Source organism: Phoxinus phoxinus (assembly GCF_949152265.1).
Source record: "Phoxinus phoxinus genome assembly, chromosome: 17".
Taxonomy (NCBI): domain Eukaryota; kingdom Metazoa; phylum Chordata; class Actinopteri; order Cypriniformes; family Leuciscidae; genus Phoxinus; species Phoxinus phoxinus.
The window spans coordinates 29,158,270-29,179,575 of NC_136892.1; the positions used below are offsets into that span (position 1 = coordinate 29,158,270).

Below are 21,306 nucleotides of genomic sequence, written 5' to 3' on the forward strand. Positions count from 1 at the left end.
CTCTCTGAAACATTTAAACAACAGGTTTTCCATTACTTCTTCACGCAAAGTAAACAAGAGAAGACATCTAGAGAGGAGAAGGCTGGTAATAAAAGGATTCTCAGACAAATAAAAAAAACTTTTTTTGCCCAGCCCTCTAAGCTGGTTCTCAGCGGGCAGGGGGGCGTTCAGAGAACAACGGGGGCGTTGGAAGCTAAATTTTCGTTCACGAGTTTAAATATAGGCTAACGCAAATTTGTGTTCATCTACTTGTATTCATTTTAAGCATTTAGTAATATATTTGTAATAAACACTTTAAGTCGGCTATTTAAAAAGTGTTAGGAGTAGCCTATTTATATGTTAAATTATGTTTTTTAAAACATACGCGCAGAGTGTGACGTCATTGTGTGTGTGCGTCTATGGTGCTCGTAGAAAGAATTTGCTGCCACAAAAAAAAAAAAAAAAAAAAACATTCGTCCGCAATCGCTCGACTCCTGGCCGCAAGTCCACCGTCAGTGTTGTATAAGGTAGGTAGGCACTAGGCAGGTTTTTTGTGTTCATTAAATATTGAGATTAAATATTCACATGTAAATCTGCAACGTGTTAGATAGATCACATGGACAATTCTGCAGTCTCTCTGGATAAAAGCTAAATGTCTTCCATTTAAATGAGATCCGTTGTGGATTATAGTGATATTATTTCTAAGCATTTCAACCTTTGACTTAAACCTTAATAGTTGAACAACCAAAAGAAACTGAAGTTGGACAAATTTCCCAGTCACTCACAGAAATAACTGAGACATATGTTTAATATACAGGTATGTAAATCTTTTACTACAGCATTTTAACACACTTTTTTAAACCAGTAAAGTTTTTCTTTAATTCTTACATTCTTTAATAACTTTTATTTTAAGCATATTTATACATGTTAGTGCTGATGCAGTATTTTGTTTAATATGAATTTAATAAAGTACATACTTTCAGTTCCTTTAATCAAAGAACATCAGGGCAACAAACAATCTTTATTCAGTCAATAGCAATGCATCATCCATATTCGCTGGTGTTGAAGAGCAGAATCTGGACTCACTGACACATGAAGTAGAAGAGCAGAGGAGAGAAGAGCAGGATGAGGCTTCCCTTATACATTCCATCTAAAAAACAAAGAAATGAGGATTCATTAAAGGTGGGGTATGTAATTCTCTTTTTTGGCCATTTTTTCAAAATCACTTAAAATCCTATTCCTAACCCACTTACAGCCACTGAGTTAGAAGCACTGAAATAAAAATTAAGCAATTTAATCATCTGTGGAGCAGGCAGGACTCAAAAAACACCAGCCAATCATTTCCAAGACCACCTAGAATCATTGGACAGTAAGTGTGTCAATCAATCGGTCGTACCATTGATTGGTCCATGTTCTTTGAATGGGTGGAGTCAAAGGAAAGAAGGTAGGACCATTTGAGTTGTGTATTTTCAAAATCTACCGGCCGTTTTGCAAATCACATACCCCACCTTTAATATAGGAATAATAATACTTATAATAACAGTGGTTCATAAAACGGCATGTTTATTGGTCAATTTCCTCAGTTTTCGAAAAACAATAAAAACTCTTTGAAGCACTTGACTAATTCATAAGCGTCTCCTTTTCGTGCTGTTCAAGCTTTACACTATTTTTTACATTTTGACTACTCTTGATATTGTCTTATGAACAATCACTTGTGTATATAGTATTGTTTGTTTGAATTACTTGTGTTTGTATCATTTCCTCATTTTAAGTTACTATGGATAAAATCAAACCGTCAATTAAAGCGGAGTACCTGCTGCATTGCAAAGGTCAGTGTCACAGCACTGGACAGAAAATGACCCTCCATCTATCTGTTGTGTCCCTGGTTTACATTGATTTGCACACGCTTTAGTGATGAACACCTTAGTGGAACCTGCAAAAAAAAGACATAAACAACCATATAATAGGATAATAAAACAAGATTTACAGTAATGTGAAAACATCAACAAGTATACTTTCTCTCCAGCGGTATCAGTTCCAGTAAATCATGACAGCAGATTTCCACATCACACTGGACTTACCATCTGATTGTTCCACTACACTGCTCGCACATTTAGAAAATCCAGCTGGACATGTTTCCACTTGTGCTTTACAGGAACCCGTCGAATCAGGCAAGCACGAGTAACACTTGAGAGAATATCCTTAAAGACAGAGAGAGATATTGAGTAACCTAGGTATGTGTACCAAATAATACATTCAATACTTGCTGTTTCTTGTACCTCCAGTGAGAAAAACGAAAAGAAGAACAACAGAGATTTGCAGATCCATCAGGAACAGAATGGAACAACAATGTTTCCGTTCCTTTTATGTCTGTTCGGTTGCGAGATGGGACAGTTGCAACATGGCTTATTTCTCCACTCAGGAATGAGAGCTGATGTTCATAATAGGCCTACACATGTTCAGTTAGCCCATCTTCCTTCCTGGAAGAAAGCAGTCATATGACCAATCCTTCTCCAAATAATTAATAACTAAATACATTTGAAGTCAAAAAGTATATTTATTTTATTTTTCATACAGTCTTAAATGTTTGCGGGAAGCATTGTAAAGTTATATTATTTTAATCCGTGTTTTCTTACCTTTTAAAATGCATAGCTTGCATGTGTCAAAGCTATTGTGTCAAGCTTTTTATCATGAAGGTCTTCTCTTATCACAACATTGATGTAAACATTTATGTAAAATCTTGTCATAACTTAAAATTATAATTTTATTTATTAATATACAACCCATTTTAAATGGTCAGGTTTATCCCCTTTTTAAGTAAACAGTTTTTATTTAAGTAAAAATCTGACTAGGCATATATTGATCTGTCCTGTGTTTTTTCAGTATGCCTCACGAGACGAAATGCACAACAGATAGAGGTTTCCTTCTGTTTGTAAGCAGCAAACATACTGAAGCGTAAAGGCAATGCACTGAGTCTGAGGCAAAAAAAAAACCGTCTCAGGTTACATACGACAGTAACCTTCGTTCTCTGAGAACAGGGAACTCGCATTGCGTCGATGACGCTTTGGGGAACGCCTCAGTGTCAGACGCAGTGTGTTCCCTTTCGACAGGGAACTTTGCTATTTGCCTCATAACCTTGCAAGAATATAAATCACATTCACTTACCACACCGTTACAACATTCACTTACACACAGTTGATGTAAGCTTTCACTAACGTATTATTAAATGTCAGTGTGTTGATTTTGATTAAAAGTAAATATTTTGCAGTTCGTAATAATTTAGCAAAACCTGGTTGTCACTTGAAAATGTTTTCTCCCTGCCAATTTAACTTAAGGAAGACCCTGTGCACAAGTAAAATAAATACATTTGAAAATTATGTTTAAAAATTGTTGTATTACCTTTTAATGAATGTTGCACTTGCAGCTTCCCCGTGGCCTGTTGCAACCTTCCCTGGTGTTTTGGGTTCATGTTTCATGTTACAGTCATGTTTCTTGTCTTGTCATGTGATTCCCTTGCCCTCATGTGATCCTGCCATGTGCTTCTCTAGTCTTTTGTGTGTCATGTTGTCATTGGTAAATTGTCTAATCAAGTTCACAGGTGTCTTGTTTAGTGATTATTAGTCCATGTGTGTATTTAAGCCCTCGTGTTTGCCATGTGTTTTTGTCTAATTGTTCATATAATCACTGTGTGAATGTTAGTTTATGTCAAGTCGTGCTTAGTCAAGTCTTTGTTTTGTATTTTGATCATGTTTGGATGTAAATAAACTGCTATTGGGTTCTGCAACTCGCCTCCAGTGGATTCGTCACACCCGGCCTATCATGGGGTCAGTTGTAACGTTTGACTTTGTCTGTTCAAGAATAAATTGTACATTTATTATCATACACATGTTGCAGCAGTGTGGGTGGGTAGCTGACAGATGTGGGTATATTGTATTAAAATGTTGACTTTACAATACAAATTGTCTTTGAGAAACTCAATGAAATGCAAAAAGTGTTGCAACCGTCCCCACTCTCTCCCTACAAAAGATTATCTATGAATTAAATAATGTTAATTTTAAATTGAATACTTGATTTAGTATTTTACATTAATGACACTAAAAAAACACACACAGTTGAGAAAGAAAATGCATGTGTAACAGTATAATGTATCCATGCGTCAGGTCTTAAAGTGACAGCAGCCTAATATTCCTGCTGCCAAATTATGAGAGATTTGTAATACTATCTACCGGTATATGGCAGTTTTCCCCATGCTGTCAACTTCAAAAGAGTGGCTAGTAACTTTGGAAACCCACTAACCACAGTGGCTGGTGAGCAAAAAAAGTTAATGTCAAGCCCTGTGTGTGTAAGAAGTCAGAATTGTGAGTTATAAAGTCAAATTCTGAGGAAAATTCGTCCTTTATAAATTGCAATTGTGACTTTATATCACCCAATTCTGAGATAAAAAGATGTAAACTCGCAATTGCAAGGAAAAAAAGTCCGGAAAATTGCCAGGTATATGAACTCTATGGGCCTTATCTTGCACCCAGCGCAACTGACTTTTAACACCGACGCATGTATCATTCCTATTTTGCACCCGCGCACAGCGGACTTTTCCCTCCACAGACGCACGTCGGTAAATTAGGGAATGAACTTGCGCTCGCGGGGGCGGTTCAGCGAAAAGAGGAGGCGTGATCCGGCGCAAAACTCCCCTGGTGCTATTTTCCAGTTTTAGAAAGCAATTGCGCCACTGACCAGGAAAAAAAACAGTCTAAAGACAGTGGCGCGTTGCGCGTTAGTGATATGGTATTTTAAGGGCGCGTGATTGGCCATAATGTAGCGTGTTAACGCGCATACACTTTGATTCTCTAATATAAACAGATGCAGCGGTTTTCATTTTTGCAAATCATCCATTATTACAAGGAAAAATATTAACACACGAGGGAAATCATTGTTGTGTTCGTGAAGATGTGAAAAAGATCTATCTAGATTAAAAAATAATAATCTAGATTAGGCTACACATTTACCCAAATTATACGCCTGTTTAACCGAAGCTAATTTGGGTGGGTTTCTCCCATCATCCCCATTGTCACTTCTCTGTGTTTTACGGCCCTGACGAGAACGTCGGCCTCCTCGGATGTGAACCGCTCCTGGCGTGCGCTGGCAAATCCGCCGTTATAATAGCGATCCGCCATGGAACAAGCGCGCCGGCTCTTAAAGGGAATGTGAGAGGACGCTCTGATTGGTTTATTTCACGTTACGCCCAAACCACACCTATGAATAATGAAGCTACTTCAGACCAACCCCTTTTAGATTTGCGCCAGGCGCAACAGTCGTTTATCCGCCGGGAAAATAGCAACAGCGCCGGGAACCGCCCACAAAGTTACTTGCGCTTTGCGCTTTGACACTTGCGTTTCAGATCGTTAAAATAGCGCCCTATAGGTGTTCATCAACATGAATGAATGAAAAGACACAGGAAGTGGATTTGCGGCAATGTTTATTCATTGGAACAAAATAAAGAAAGACAATGTTTGCTTCATTGTTTGCATGAAAAACCTGCTCACTCCTGTAATCAACGACAACGGCTTAAAGAAAAGCCCTAACAATTATCCTTTATATTTATTGCTATTTATGGTCAAATATAATAATCAACACTCAAACAAAAACTGAGTTGTTTACAAAAAATGTAATTGCATAATATGCATGAGGTGAAATGACAGACAAAAGTATTTGTGAAATGTTGCTGCTCATCATATCTGATTATTTCTGTTGTTGCTTTTGTGATCTTTAACTGAACAGGGAAATCCTGATATTGAGAATGTTATCTTCTGGTATGTGATTTGACTATTCTTTTGTTGAGCAATTCACACTGTTGAATGTGAAGATCTGCTGTAATCAGTGCATGAGGAAGTAGGAGAGCAGAGAACAGCAGAGGAACAGGACGCTCTGGGTGACACTCTGAGCCCCGTTACACAGGTTCCCCTCACAACACGAGATGCCCTCAACACTACTAACTGATGTGGCGTCACAAATAGATTTAGACACACAGCCTTTTACAACAACTGACTGACCTCCAAAAGTCCCTGATGAAAAGAGAGAAAACAAAGATTGATTCAGTCCAAGCTAGACATTGGTATATGTGATCTGTGTCAAATCCTTAAAGTGAAAGATATAAAAACAAAATGAATTCTTTTCTTTTTACAGATTCTCACCTGTTGCTTTACCACAGCGGTCTTCAGTCCCTGAACAGCTCGTTATGTTTAAGCAGCTGGGCCCATCGCAATAGAAACATTTATTTCCATTGGGGACATTAGAGCTGAGATCTACATCAGGAGGAAAACAAGTGTTCTTTCATTTTGTTTTTTGTACAAAATGGAACATCTAATGAAACAACAATCCTTTAGAGCAGGGGTGGGGAACGTCGGTCCTGGAGAGCCACTGTCATGCAGGAATAGTTCCAACCCTAATCAAACACACCTGAACCAGCTAATCAATGTCTTTAGGTTCATTAAGGCTACAATCAGATGAGTTTTTATGAGGGTTGGAGCTAAACTCTGCAGGACAGGCTCTCCAGGACCGACGTTCCCCACCCCTGCTTTAGAGGCTCCATTCAATCAATTCCTGACAGAAAATCAATACCCTGCTTTTTCTTTTTTACTTGATTGAATTTCATATGGAGGTAAAATGAGGCCCTGTTTACACGAGAACGCTCGCGGGTGAAAACGTACAAATATTTTATTGGATGTGCCTTTCGTTTACACGGCGACGGCGTTTTTGGGGCTTAAAAACGCAAAAAAGTGAAAGTGGAAATCTTAAAAACGCTCCACCATCGCGTTCCCGTCTAAAAGGTAAAAACGCTAAAGTCTGCTAGACAGTGAAGGCTCGTACGCGTTTACGTCACAGGCATGCGTCAGTACAGGAAAATAACAAAACATTATCAAACTAAAATATAGCATTAATTTCATTGAAAAAAAAAAAATCTGTCATTTTTGAGCGACACGCGAAGAGCGCCGAGGGTTAAAGCAGCAGCTTTACCGTATTAAACATGAAAAACGGTGTCAGCGTCTCTTTCACTTTCAGTGCTTCACATTGCCACCTAGCCGCCTGGAGTGCACACTACATCGAATTTCACACACTTTTGCGTCACCATATGCACGCATATTTCCTCCCCATAACGCTCGTCTAAACGCAGAATAAAAAGTGATAACGCAACGCCACTTTTGCGTTTTCTCATCAGATCGTTTCCGTGTAAACATAGCCTGAGTGTTGACTTTAAAGAAGATTTGCACATGATCATTGAAGTACAATACCTGGAACATCTTTGGCATTACAAAGGTCAGTGTCACAGCAGAAAGAAGACATCTTCAAATCACCGAGGTTCATGGACCCGTTTTGACAGGCAGCAGCACAATTTTTAACACTCGCTTTAATGTCACCTAAAAATGGAAAGACTGGTTCAACTTCACATTATGAAAAAAATTATTCATGAATATGCTCAGAAGTAGAAAGCAACAGTGAGTTAAAAAAGAAACGCGTGTATCATCTCACAGATCCAAAACAAGAAAAAAGAAAAAATTGAATTTTTTTTCTCATTTCAAATCATTTTGTTGTTAATACACAAACTGTATTGATGGCAATTCAAGAAAACGAATTGCACAAATTAAATACAAAAATTAAATAGCAGAAACATTATATACATGAGTGAATTTGTCAATTCCACCAGGAAAATTTGTAGATGTTATGAGAGAAGTAACATTTACACTGTCGCAGGACCAGTAAATTATAGCAGAATCTCCATCAGTCAAAATGTAACATTTCAAAAACAACATGACTTACCGATTTGTGTCACAGCTGTTGAACACTTGGTTAATCCACTGGGACAAGTGAACTGTTGTTGTGCACAAGAACCCGTCTGACTCATGCACTCATAACATTTGAGAGAGTGTCCTTTAGTAATAAAACAGAGAGACATAAGTTATTGGTATTTGTACACCATAATAATTCAAGCAATTTGTCTTCATACCTGCAGTGAAGAGAATGAACAGAAGAAAAACTGAGATTTGCAGATCCATCTTTGATCAGGAGGAGAATTAAATAATGTGTCTGTTTCAGTGCCATTTTATAGCTTATCAAAAGGGGAGGATCTTCATGAGAAAATAATATTTTAAAGGTTACATCATGAAAATGTAAGTTTAAGTGCTATAATTGGATCCCCGGTGCATCTACCAACCCAGAAAACATGAAAAGTGACAACCCAGTAACTTTGTTTTGATAAACCTTTCTCTGCAAGCATGTCAAAAAATAAGCCAATCAGATTTCGCTCCCCTTTATGATGTAGAAAGGGGATCTTATTATAATATTACCGGCCCTTAACCTGCACGTTTCCACCCGCGGCGCCGGCATTTGGCTTTCGCAAGCGACCACAGTGTAACCAGTTCTAATGCAATGGCAAAACTTCGAGCAAAGCATGCAAACTGTTCTGTCGTAGGCTGTCGGCTACAGGCAAGCACTGAACACTATATTTATAGAGTCCCAGTCTCAGATGAGACCAGAGCAGTGGATTCATTTTTTTTTCAACAGAAATCCCCCAGAAACAGATTAATCAATTGTAGGATTTCAACTTTTTTTCTCGATATTTAACAAGTTTAATCTCGACTTTAATCTCAAAGTTTTATTTTTTTATTACTGTTTGGCCCTTTTCCTCTTCCGTACATGCAGAGGGATGATCATTTTTACTCTTAAAAACTATTATCACATTATGTCACTTCTTGTCACATTATGTTTAGTTTGAGTTAGACTAGTGGGATTTTCATTGTTTGATTAATAATTATTCAATCCACCTGTTTTTAATTTCCTCCCTTTGTTAACGTTTGTATATGTAGAGCTTGTTTTCATTTTTTTCCTTTGTTCCAATATCATCTAAGTTAAATGGTGGTTCTGTTTTGTGTACTGTATTATTTAGTGTTTACATAAACTTATGCGATTAGATGATGCCTTTTTCATCCCTGCTGCTATCACTGTGTGACAGTGTGAAGATGCACATTCTGAGAAGTTCCACATAGTGGCATTAGTGGTCATCTAGAAATGAACATTCCCCCCTTTTTTCTTCTTCTTCTTTTAGTCAAATGTCCTGTCATTTTAAGTTCCTTTCCATTTTCTATTTACACAGTTTCTGTGTTAAAGACATATGAAACAGCATTTACTGCACAACTGTCAAGCAAAATACCTTTCTATTTTTGCTCATTTTTATTTTTATTGAAACCAAGTTGCAAATTCTCATCAAGTTTAGATGTTCGTACATTTCTCTCAGAAATAAATAGTAATCATTTTTGACGCTTTACAATAAGGTTACATTTGTAAATATTTGTTAACATGAACTAATCTCATTTACTGTAATGTTATTTCAACGTTTACTACATTATTAAAACTGTTATAATTTAAGTGTGTGTGTGTGTGTGTGTGTGTGTGTGTGTGTGTGTGTGTGTGTGTGTGTGTGTGTGTGTGTGTGTGTGTGTGTGTGTGTGTGTGTGTGTGTGTAAATGTTACAGGTTTTTAAAATTGCTTGCAAACAATTTCTCAAACTATGGCTTCTTTTCTCGAAACTACACACAAAGCCTAGCCTGGGAAAACCCAGACCCTCTCAGTTGTAACTGAGTAAGGGTCTGGCAAAGCTCCATAGACAATTCATTTCCACAGGGGCGTCACCAACGGACGTCGGAAAGATCTAAAACCAATCAGAGCGATGAATGACATGACGTATGCAGAGCGACGGAGAAACATCTCGAGACTCTCAGCAATTCTCTGTTTGTGTTAACGAAAATGACAATTTTAAATCGCTTGAAACAGACACGATAGCTGATTCGAACGAGTGATGTTGTGATGTTCCACGGCGGCATCCATCTCTGTAATGTATAAAATCTGCGTCACCGTCTCTGCTCTGTCGTCATCGTGTAAAACGTTTCTGATTGGTGCCGCGATTTCGGCGGATTGGAAATGGGTTTCAATGGGCTCTTTGCCAGACCCACTTGCAGAGCAAATCTAAATTTGCCGGAAGTGGTCTGGGTTTTCCCAGGCTACACAAAGCCACAAAACACACACAAACAACATACAGAACAACACACATCTCTTGCAAAAGCAAACCATTCATTCAAAACTATGTTAACTCTTCTAAAAACAGTGTTTTTGTAACTCTACATCATCCATGCAGCCATCAAATGATTAACCATGTACTGTCTGTATGATCTTTAGTGATTCTCATTATAAACCTGTGACCTCAGTCAACATTTGCCATTGCACGCCATGGCCCAATTTTTCAGTGTGTGGTGACGAAAAGTTTTTTTTTTTTTTGTGGATGTGTGTGGTGCTTGTGAAACGAGTGTCTGGTTGTGTGAATATCACTGAGTAGGAAAAACTTCTTGCAAGTCTCTTTTGCACATATATGCTAAATATTGTAAATGTGTTGGATCAGGTGAACACTTGAGACAATATCCTTAAAAACAGAGAGACATTCAGTGACCTCAGTGTACCAAATAATACATTCAATACTTGCTGGTGTTTTTTTACCTCCAGTGAGAAAAACTAAAAGAAAGAAGAACCACAGAGACTCGCAGATCCATCATGTGAACAGAATGAAACGACAATGTTTCTGTTGCTTTTATGTCTGTTCAGAAAGGGGTGGGTTTAACAAGGAAACTTTGTGAAGTCCTACACGAACTTGACAAACTCAAACACAGTTCAGTGTTTCCTCTAGGATTTTTTCCAGCTGTGGTGGCAGGCCCATTTCCCCAGGGGGAGGGGGCGTCACCCATGCGTGATATTCCCATGGGCCACGCCCCCTTGCCCCAGGTGTTTAAACCTCCCCTAAGTATTATAATTAGGGATGGGTATCGATTCAGATGTTCCGATTCGATTTCAATTCGCAAGCTCTCAATTCGATTCAATTTCGATTCTCGATTCCACTCAATGAATATACTGTAGATTTAACACAAAACCTATATTTATAAAAAAGAACAGTGAACATAAGTTTACGAGTGGTTAATTAATAAAAAGAAATTAAGAGCCAGTATATTAAACTCTTATTATTTTAGGTACACTTGGGTACATTAAAACAGCATATATCAAATGCATACAATGAATAGACAGGATTTTGATGCAAGATGAAAAATTGATTATTGAAAAAGTCAGAACAGTCTCATGCCTTGATCAAACAGGATCAGGTTATTTTATGTTTAAGATAAAACAAAAAAAATAAAAATAAAATCTCACTGCATTAGAATAACATGGAGGCTGCAAGCCTATGAAGTGTAGGAAAACTAATACTGGCTTTTGGGTGATATATAAATAAATATGGGGAAAAAAAATCGATTCATAGCCTTTGAGAATCGATATTGAATTAACCACAATTTAAAAAACGATTAATCGAAAAATAGTTTGTCTAGTTATAATATGAAAGGTCCCAATTTACAGCGGCAATGCGATTATGCGCATCCCGTGCGCCGAATGATGCACTTGAAGCAACTCGAAGTCACAGCGTGCAGCGCGTCGCATTGAAAAGTGTTAGCAGAGTACACAGACAACACACGAAATACTGTTTCACAACTACCAGTCTCTCTGACTGGCACACTTTATTTAAAAGCACAAAGCGAAGAGATATTTGATGCTTACTGTATTATATCTATGCAACAGTTTATTTAGCCTTTTCTTTTAACAGTTTTACATTTCACTTACAGTGCGCATGAAGAACAATTCGAATTCAGAGTTCTCAGTGCTGTAATCTAACAGAACTAACGCAATAAACTCCAGTAACAGTAAGATAAAGTAATTTTATGCAAACCATAGACCTTTATCTACAAATAAAGTATAATAATGTGAACATTGATCTTGGAGAGTGTCATCGTGTTACTCGTAACCGAACGCGACGCGCTGTTTGAGTTCTGAATGGAGAATGACTGAGGAGAGATGAGTTTTCATTCATTTTAACTTAACGACTTCAATATTAATTTTTACCTCACATTATGCTATCGAATGACTTTAGAAGTCTTGGAATATAGTGCACGAAAACTTTATCGTGCTTTACAATGTTTTGTATGCCTTTAGTGGGGCTTAACAATAACACAATAGTAGGCTATGCACAATATCGGACGGACCTCACTGAGAAGCTGCAGCCGTGGCGGGAGGATTTTTGGTGTGGCGGCCCACCACGGCTGAATGAATGTAGCGGAAACACTGCAGTTGATGTTTCTCCTCCAGAACGTGGTTTACAGTTGGTTTTAAAGGTGCCATCTTACAACTAATATTTTCTACTTTTTCTCACTGAGAAACACTGACGCTCAAAATATCGTAGTTACAACGCGGACTGTTGAGTAGACGCGTCTCAAACCGATTGACCCAATACCGGTCCGTTACACCTGTGGGTCGGACGGCTGAGCGCGTCTTCTTTACACTCACTTACAAACGAACATTTTCTACTTTTACTCACTGAGAAGCACTGCTGCTCAAAATCTCATAGTTACAACGCGGACTGTTGAGTAGACGCGTCTCAAACCGATTGACCCAATACCGGTCCGTTACACCTGTGGGTCGAACGGCTGAGCGCGTCTTCTTTACACTCACTTACAAACGAACATTTTCTCGCCTATCGTGCGTCTACATCACACCCGTACCATTAAAAAGACAGATTATATCCAAGATTTCAGTTATAAATTAGCGTTAATATTGATAGCATCACTGGTAGCGTCGTTGCTAACTTACTGTCCATCTGTTTAAATGGCGAATATATCAAATGTAACGTTATGTTGTCTACCTTTTGGTGCAGGTGAGGACACATTCGAGCTGCAGGCGGTGCAGTCTGAGCTGGAAGCTGTAGAAAAGCAGATCCGCGACCTTCTAGAGCAGGGGTGTCGAACTCCGTTCCTGGAGGGCCAGAGCCCTGCAGAGTTTAGCTTCAACCCTAATTTTTTTTTAGAACACCTGATCAGCTAATCAAGTCCTTCATGCTAATTTGAAAATTGCAGGTGTGTGTGTGTGTTGAAGCAGGGTTGGGACTAAACTCTGTAGGGCTGTGGCCCTCCAGGAACTGACTTTGACACCTGTGTTCTAGAGAGACAAGCCGAGCTAAGAGACCGGCGTTTAGCTCTTGAAACATCTCGCGTCGATGCACACAAATCAGTTAATAATCCGCAGACTCCGATTGCGTCAACACCGTGCGTCTCTCAGCATTGGTCCCGTGCGCCAAGGCGGTTCTCACAAGTTTCATACACCCCGGCTCCGAGGCGCCGTCACGAAGCTTGGGTTGTTTCGCAGCGGAAGACGCGAAGAATCTCTCCGCCCCTCCCGGTTTTCGAGATTTCCACTCAGAACCGCTTCTCCCCTCTTCGCGAAACGGAACGCGATGCTGTGATTATCGGCGATTCAATTGTTCGGAACGTCCACGCTACGTCAGGTAAAAGTAAGGTGCGTAGCCACTGTTTTCCTGATGACCGTGTTTCTGATATCGCTGCGCGAGTACCCGAGATCTTGAACGGTGACGAGCGCGTCGGAGCTGTCGTCTTGCACGCAGGAGCGAACGACGTCAGGCTGCGGCAGACGGAGGTTTTGAAAAAGGATTATAGGAACCTAATCGAGACGGTACGCACCGCATCGCCTGAAATAACGATCATCGTGTCTGGGCCGCTTCCCACGTATCGACAAGGGCATGAGAAGTTCAGTAGATTATTCGCGCTAAATGAATGGTTAATGTCATGGTGCAATGAGCAGAAACTGCTCTTTATAAATAATTGGAATCTATTTTGGGAGCGTCCTAGGCTCTTCCGCGCTGATGGCTTACACCCAAGTAGAAATGGAGCGGATCTTCTGTCGGATAACATCTCCAAGACGTTAAAGACCGTCTGACTAGTTACCAAAAATCCAAATCACAGTCTCTGCTGCACCAAATAAATTGATATAAATACTAGTGTAGAACATTTAATAGAAACTGTGTCTATTCCTCGTTTAGTGAGATCAAATAATAAATCTACTGTAGGATCTAGGAAAAATCTAATTGTTATTAAAACAGAAAATCTCGCTATTAGTGAACAAAAACAATTTCTAAAGCTAGGTCTTCTGAACATTAGATCACTCACACCTAAAGCAGCTATTGTAAATGAAATAGTCACAGATAATAGCATCGATGTACTTTGCCTTACTGAAACCTGGCTTAAACCAAATGACTATTTCGGTCTAAATGAGTCCACTCCACCAGGATACTGTTATAAGCATGAGCCCCGTCTGATTGGTCGTGGCGGCGGTGTTGCAACAATCTATAGAGATATTCTTAATGTTACTCAGAAAACAGGTGACAAATTTAATTCGTTTGAAGTACTTGTATTAAATGTTACGCTCTTAGATGTAAGGAAAAAATCCCTATTATCTCTAGCCTTGGCTACCGTATATAGACCGCCAGGGCCCTACGCTGATTTCCTAAAAGAGTTTGCAGATTTTCTCTCAGATCTATTGGTCAACGTCGATAAAGCATTAATTGTTGGAGATTTCAACATACACGTAGATAATTCAAATGATGCGTTAGGGGCTGCGTTTACAGATTTATTAAACTCCTTTGGGGTCAAGCAAAACGTCACCGGACCAACTCATCGTCTTAATCATACACTCGATTTAATTATATCATACGGAACCGATCCAACCGATATAGATATCATTCCACAAAGTGATGGTGTCAGTGACCACTTCCTGGTAACTTGTATATTACGGACTACAGTACTATGTCATACTGCGCCGCGTTACCGACCAGGCAGAACAATCCTTCCATCCACCATAGATAATTTCTCAAATTGCTTATCTGATTTGTCTCAGTTACTGCCTGAACCCAAACAAACAGACGAATTAGAGGAAGTAACTAGCACTATGAGCACCATTCTCTCTAGAACATTGGATATTGTTGCACCCATTAGATTAAAAAAGGTCAGAGAGAAAAGTAAAGCACCATGGTACAACAATACTACGCATGTTCTAAAGAGAGAAACCCGTAAATTAGAGCGTAAATGGAAACAAACTAATTTAGAGGTCTTTAGAATCGCGTGGAAAGACAGTATGTCACGTTATAAAAAGGCCCTAAAAGCGGCAAGGGCTGAGCATCTCCGCAAACTAATAGAAAACAACCAAAATAATCCAAGATTTTTATTTACCACCGTGGCTAGACTAATAAATAAACAAACGTCACCTGACCAAAATATCCCGTTACAGTTTAGCAGTAATGATTTCATGAACTTCTTCACTGAGAAAATAGAAAGCATCAGAACCACAATTGTAAACACTCAATCTTCAATCGCGCCTTATAAATCAGCCTCAATTATCACCCCGCAAGAACAATTACAGCGCTTTACAACTATAGAACAAAAAGAGCTAAATAAACTTATCACTTCATCTAAAACAACAACGTGCTTATTAGATCCTATACCAACTAAACTACTGAAAGAAGTGTTACCTGTAGTGGAAGAGCCTCTACTCAATATTATTAACTCGTCTCTATCTTTAGGTCACGTTCCAAAAACATTTAAACTGGCAGTTATAAAACCACTCATTAAGAAACCACAATTAGACCCACATAATCTAGCAAATTATAGACCCATTTCAAATCTTCCATTTATGTCTAAAATATTAGAAAAAGTTGTGTCCGCTCAACTGTGCTCTTTTTTGCAAGAAAATGACATCTATGAAAAGTTTCAGTCTGGATTCAGGCCGCACCATAGCACTGAAACTGCGCTCGTTAAAATCATTAATGATTTACTTTTAGCTTCTGACCAAGGCTGTATCTCAATACTAGTTTTACTTGATCTTAGTGCTGCGTTCGATACTATAGATCACACAATACTCTTAGATCGACTACAAAATTATACTGGCGTTCAAGGACAAGCATTAAGCTGGTTTAGATCATACTTATCTGACCGCTACCATTTTGTCTATTTAAATGGAAAAAAATCGATCATAACTTCAGTAAACTATGGAGTGCCGCAGGGATCTGTGCTAGGCCCTCTATTATTCTCAATATATATGCTGCCACTTGGAAATATTATAAGGAAACATGGAATTAGTTTCCATTGTTATGCTGATGACACTCAATTATATATTTCATCACGGCCGGATGAAAACGCTAAATTATCAAAATTGACAGAGTGTGTTAAAGATATAAAAGATTGGATGACGCGTAATTTTCTTCTATTAAATCCAGACAAGACGGAGGTACTACTCATCGGTTCAAAAAACCGCCCACAAAACCTCTCACAATACAACTTTAACATAGTAGGATGTCCTGCTACTTTATCCTCTACAGTAAAAGACCTGGGTGTCATACTAGACTGCGACCTGTCTTTTAAAAATCATATTTCATATGTTACAAAAACGGCATTTTTCCACCTTAGAAACATTGCTAAGCTACGTAATATGCTATCAGTTTCTGATGCAGAAAAGTTAGTTCATGCATTCATGACCTCGAGACTAGATTACTGTAATGCTCTATTAGCTGGTTGTCCTGCATCCTCAATAAACAAGCTACAGTTAGTCCAAAATGCAGCCGCTAGAGTTCTTACTAGATCAAGAAAATATGATCATATAACACCTATCTTATCATCACTACATTGGTTACCTATAAAGTTCCGTATTAATTATAAGGTATTGTTACTGACTTATAAAGCCCTAAACGGCTTAGCTCCAGTTTATTTAACGGATCTTCTATCGCCCTATAATCCATCGCGCTCTTTAAGATCGCTAAATTCGAGGCTTTTGGTTATACCTAGGATATCTAAGTCCACCAAAGGAGGGAGAGCATTCTCACATTTAGCTCCAAAACTCTGGAATAGCCTTCCTGATACTGTTCGTTGCTCAGAGTCGCTCTCCCAGTTCAAAACTAGATTAAAGACGCATCTCTTTAACCAGGCATTCATATAAATGTTTTAATCTTACAGTTAAATCCGGCCTCTAGTTCATAACCGCCAGAGGAGAACTGGCCCCCGACTGAGCCTGGGTTCTCCCAAGGTTTTTTTTTTTTCTCCATTAGGTCACCTGATGGAGTTTTTCGTTTCCTTGCCACTGTTGCCTTTGGCTTGCTCAGTTGGGGATATTCAATTTAATGAATCAATCAATATTACTATTGATTAGCATTACCAAACATGGACGTTTTATTATTATTTTAATTTAATACTGTGAAGCTGCTTTGATACAATCTGTATTGTGAAAAGCGCTATACAAATATTCTTGACTTGACTTGACTTGACATGTGTAATGTCTGGCAAAAAAAATCAAGTCATACTCCACATTCCATACCAGATGGGGGCAGTAATACCTCCATAAAGTGAATTAGTCTACGCTAGAGTAACAGACGAGAAACGGCATAGTCTCTATGCTCCGCCCCTACCTTCACAACAACCCTAGAGCCATAGAGGAACGTTGGGTGATGTCAAGTGATTTTGAAACATGACATCTTTTTTGTTTTGTTTTTTGTGATCAACTTTTTATTGTCTTTAGAAATAACATGCATTCAAAAAACAGACAGGGAAGGGGAAGCAACAGACATATTATCCATAATTTAACAATATGAGAGAGGAAAAATAAATAAAAAAAATGGATAAATAAAAATATATAAAAAAGTAATAAAAAAATATATAATATAAAAAATAAAATAAAAAAACACCTTTATAGAGCTGGTAAGTCCCGCCCCCTCCGTAAAACCCCGCTGGACCTCAAAGTTGAAAAACCGTCAATGCAAGTGAATGGGAGAAAATAATTATTTTCTGGTCCCGTTCGAATTGTGCCATGAATGTGAACATATGTTGTCTGTGAATTTTTTATATAATCTTTCGTGTGAAGAATGCTACAATTTAGCGGGTAGAAGTTTGATACGGGTAGACTTTGTGTGAGAGCACTTTGTGGACTACAACTCTTCACTGCTTTCGACGCGTTTGAAACGTCAACACCACTAGCTCACGGCTCTAGCTCACGGATCCCGCTAGACATGGCTGTCTTTGGTGCACTTCACCGCCTTCTTTCAGGGAGAGGACAAAATCGTTGAGGTTGGCGAAAACCACGGGTAAGTCAACTTTATGGGGTGACGTCACATAGGCGACATGTAGTCTTTCTCGTTATGTCTTTTCCACAACTGCTAGCCGACGAATCATACCATATACTGTCAAACTTGTAACATGAAAGATTATATAAAAAATTCACAGACAACATATGTTCACATTCATGGCACAATTCAAACGGGACCAGAAAATAATTATTTTCTCCCATTCACTTGCAAACACGAACACTGTTGAAAGATACAGTAGGCTACAAATGACCTGTTCGCGCCACAAATTGTTCTCCGTCCTTAGCGACCGAGTCATTGAATGTGAATCAGCGGCTGCTGTCGTCAGCGAGCAGCACTCTTCAGACAACGAGGGCGCGCGCGCCGCGTTGATACCTCCGTTTCAGTTTCTCGAACCCGCGCAGTGCGGCGGTCAGAACACGGAGACCATTCTGCCCCTAGCTATGCGTGCGAAAGCATGGGAAGCGATCCCGGGCGTGTCAGAATGGGTGCTGAACGTTGTAAAACAAGGCTATGCGCTGCAGTTCGCTCGCCGTCCCCAGCGCTATCATCCTTCAGCCATCCTTCCTCTCTCTTCCCTGAATTGAAATGAAGTAGTGGGCTGTACTTTCCACACGATTGACATCAGGTTCAAGAACGCCCACAAGCCATGCGAGTTATTCGTGTATTGCAGGTTGGCTGGTGGTTATGTTGCCCGCATACTGCCTCCCATGGCCGAAACTGGTATTACAACACCTGTCGGGCCGTGGCTAGTAATGCTAATGCTAATTAAGGTTGATATCTCTGCAGCACTATAACTTGATTTTTTTTTAATGACATCATCGCCCTTATTTCTTCTCATTCTTTTGAAGTGTGTAGCTCATTTTAGGGATATTTTTACCTCAATTTTTACACATGGCACCTTTAAATGAAAAGAACAGTTTCTCAAGACAAAATTTCAATGCTGTTCGTAGCTGGTTGCTATAAAGGCATTGTGAGTCTTTTCAGACTTATGGTATTTAATTTCCTCTTACCCAGCACTGACCTGTATTCATTTCCTACTCAGGGGTGTGTTTTCCAAAGCCAACTGTGGTTGCAAGGTCCGCCATTACCAACACAATTCAATGGAACTTGCGACCACACACTATAAAAAGTGAACATATCAGGATGTATTTTTTCCTGATTCTACCAAAAAAAAAATCTAAGGACTAATGAGTAGTTCTACATTAACACTTCAGCTACTACTATTAACTAATATAGAAACAAGCTTAACTAATCAGTAAGTAATATCAAATTTAGGACTAAGATAGTTCCTTATTAGGTCATCAATAACAATTACTTGATTAATGAGATTGGCATCATTAAGAACTAATAGGTAATTATGACAAATTATAAAGAATTACTAATCAATTACTAATCACAACATTAACTTGTCTGACACTTTAGCAGTTGTCTTCTTTTTTAAAATAAAAGATCATAAAATGCATCACTAATTACTCAAGTGTTACCAAGTCATTATGCAGGAACTAGTGATCTGGACCATTATTTTAAAGTGAAAAAATATGTTTTTCACTTTAAAATAATGGTCCAGATCACTAGTAGTTCCTGCATAGTGGCTAGGTAACACTTGTAATTAGTGATGCATTTTATGACTACATTCAGAGTAAAAATGATGACTGATTACGTCTCAGACACACGATAATGTTCTTTATAATTTGTCAGTTAGTTAATAGTTATTAATGAGGCTTATCTCATTAAACAATTATTGATTACCTAATAAGGAACTATCTCTTAAATTTGAAATTACTTACTGATTAGTTAAGCTTGTTTCTATATTAGTTAATAGTAGTAGCTGAAGTGTTAATGTAGAACTACTCATTAGTCCTGCATTACTTCCTGCATAGATACTCATTAATGACGGACCATTATTCTAAAGTGTTACCCAAAATTCAATAACAGAAACTCCTCTAAATGTCCAACTGAACATTAAACATTAACAAACTGCCAAGATATTTCCCTTTACTGAAAAACACAAAATAACACTTAATACCAAGTTAAGTTAATAAGAAGTGAATTTCCGTTTAGAGCAGCAAAAGTGCTGCTTGACCAACCTAAAACCCCAGGTAAACTGAATCCTGGGTTATCTTGCATCACGTCTCACACTGCTCATAATTTACCAGGATTAAAGAGCAGTGTGAAACATAAAGCAAGATAACCGGATTCAGTTTACCCGGGGTTTAGAATAATTATTTCAAGTGTGAAAAGCCCTATGGTGTACAAGTTTGGCACCGCAATGTGCCAAATAACTCTGCAAAAGTTTAAAAAAGTTTAAAAAACCTCCGGAGCAGCCGAGCAGGGTTTCATAACTCCGGCTAAAAAGCGGTGGTAACCCCTCTTACATTACAAGTGTGAAACGTTCCTTACCCGGGGTTAACAGCAGTGTATAGAGTGTCAATAACCTGGGGTTATACAGTATTAAGCGCAGTGTAAAAAGTCCTTTTAAGTGTGTGTGTGTGCATTGTCTTCTGTAGTATTTTTAGTCAATGGGGCCCATCAACAGTTTCTCGTATTCTTCAAAATATCATATTTTTTGTTGTTCAGCAGAAGGAAGAAATTCATACAGGTTTGGTGTTACCTCATGCTGACACATGACACAATGATATGTACATGGTCAAAAGCATGTGAACACCTGAACACCACACTGTTGAACACTTAATGTTCAGATATTTCTGTTGGACACTTAATCAAACAGCCAGTTGAGAAATAACTGTCTGAGAGAGCGAGAGAGCGAGAGAGAGAGAGAGAGAGAGAGAGAGAGAGAGAGAGAGAGAGAGAGAGAGAGAGAGAGAGAGAGAGAGAGAGAGAGAGAGAGAGAATCTGAGATTTGGAAGGTTTTTAAACCATAAAAGTATTATAACTTTTGCGAGAAAACTAAATTAAAATGTATAAAACAATCTATTGCTAAACATAAAAACAGGAGAATCAAACAACATGCAAGCAAACAATACATTTTGATCGATGATGACAAATTAATGCTGGGAACAGTGTGCTTTTACAGTGTGGGAAAAGCATTCCTGTCTTTGTTCAAAACACTCTGTCTTGTATCCTCCCAAGTTTCTCAATCATCCTCTCTAGTACATACTTGCCTACTAATTTCTAGGTGTGGTGCCTTATTGGTGTGCAAAGAGAATGGAAATCAATCTTGGTCTGATTTTTCAATAACTTCCCTTCATCACCACCCAACCTTATGCATTCTTATGCAAATTGAAGTCTTAACTGTCAGGTTTATACTACAA

General features: G+C 38.6%; 2 protein-coding genes across 2 annotated transcripts; both read right to left on the reverse strand.

The window, feature by feature from the left end:
- Window positions 1–561: 561 nt before the first annotated feature.
- LOC306984869 (ly6/PLAUR domain-containing protein 2-like) lies at window positions 562–3,508 on the reverse strand. Its single transcript, XM_079586575.1, has 5 exons — window positions 3,379–3,508; window positions 2,259–2,459; window positions 2,061–2,180; window positions 1,793–1,912; window positions 562–1,129 (listed from the first exon to the last, which is right to left on the reverse strand). Exons 2-5 carry the CDS (start codon window positions 2,305–2,307, stop codon window positions 1,062–1,064), a joined length of 357 nt encoding a protein of 118 aa, XP_079442701.1. The 5' UTR covers window positions 2,308–2,459; window positions 3,379–3,508; the 3' UTR covers window positions 562–1,061.
- A 1,928-nt stretch (window positions 3,509–5,436) lies between these two features.
- Window positions 5,437–8,091, reverse strand: LOC306984953 (urokinase plasminogen activator surface receptor-like). The gene is made up of 5 exons (XM_079586768.1): window positions 7,979–8,091; window positions 7,792–7,902; window positions 7,266–7,391; window positions 6,168–6,278; window positions 5,437–6,038 (listed from the first exon to the last, which is right to left on the reverse strand). Exons 1-5 carry the CDS (start codon window positions 8,025–8,027, stop codon window positions 5,851–5,853), a joined length of 585 nt encoding a protein of 194 aa, XP_079442894.1. The 5' UTR covers window positions 8,028–8,091; the 3' UTR covers window positions 5,437–5,850.
- Window positions 8,092–21,306: the final 13,215 nt, after the last annotated feature.

Excerpts from the sequence above, each read along its gene's own strand:
- LOC306984869 (XM_079586575.1), bottom strand. The coding sequence starts at position 2,307 with ATGGATCTGCAAATCTCTGTTGTTCTTCTTTTCGTTTTTCTCACTGGA. Across the intron at positions 1,913-2,060 it reads TGTAGTGGAACAATCAGATG|GTTCCACTAAGGTGTTCATC; the intron begins GTAAGTCCAGTG and ends TTTTTTTTGCAG. Across the intron at positions 1,130-1,792 it reads TGACCTTTGCAATGCAGCAG|ATGGAATGTATAAGGGAAGC; the intron begins GTACTCCGCTTT and ends TTTGTTTTTTAG.
- LOC306984953 (XM_079586768.1), bottom strand. The coding sequence starts at position 8,027 with ATGGATCTGCAAATCTCAGTTTTTCTTCTGTTCATTCTCTTCACTGCA. Across the intron at positions 6,279-7,265 it reads TAATGCCAAAGATGTTCCAG|ATCTCAGCTCTAATGTCCCC; the intron begins GTATTGTACTTC and ends CTCCTGATGTAG. Across the intron at positions 6,039-6,167 it reads CCGCTGTGGTAAAGCAACAG|GGACTTTTGGAGGTCAGTCA; the intron begins GTGAGAATCTGT and ends TCTTTTCATCAG.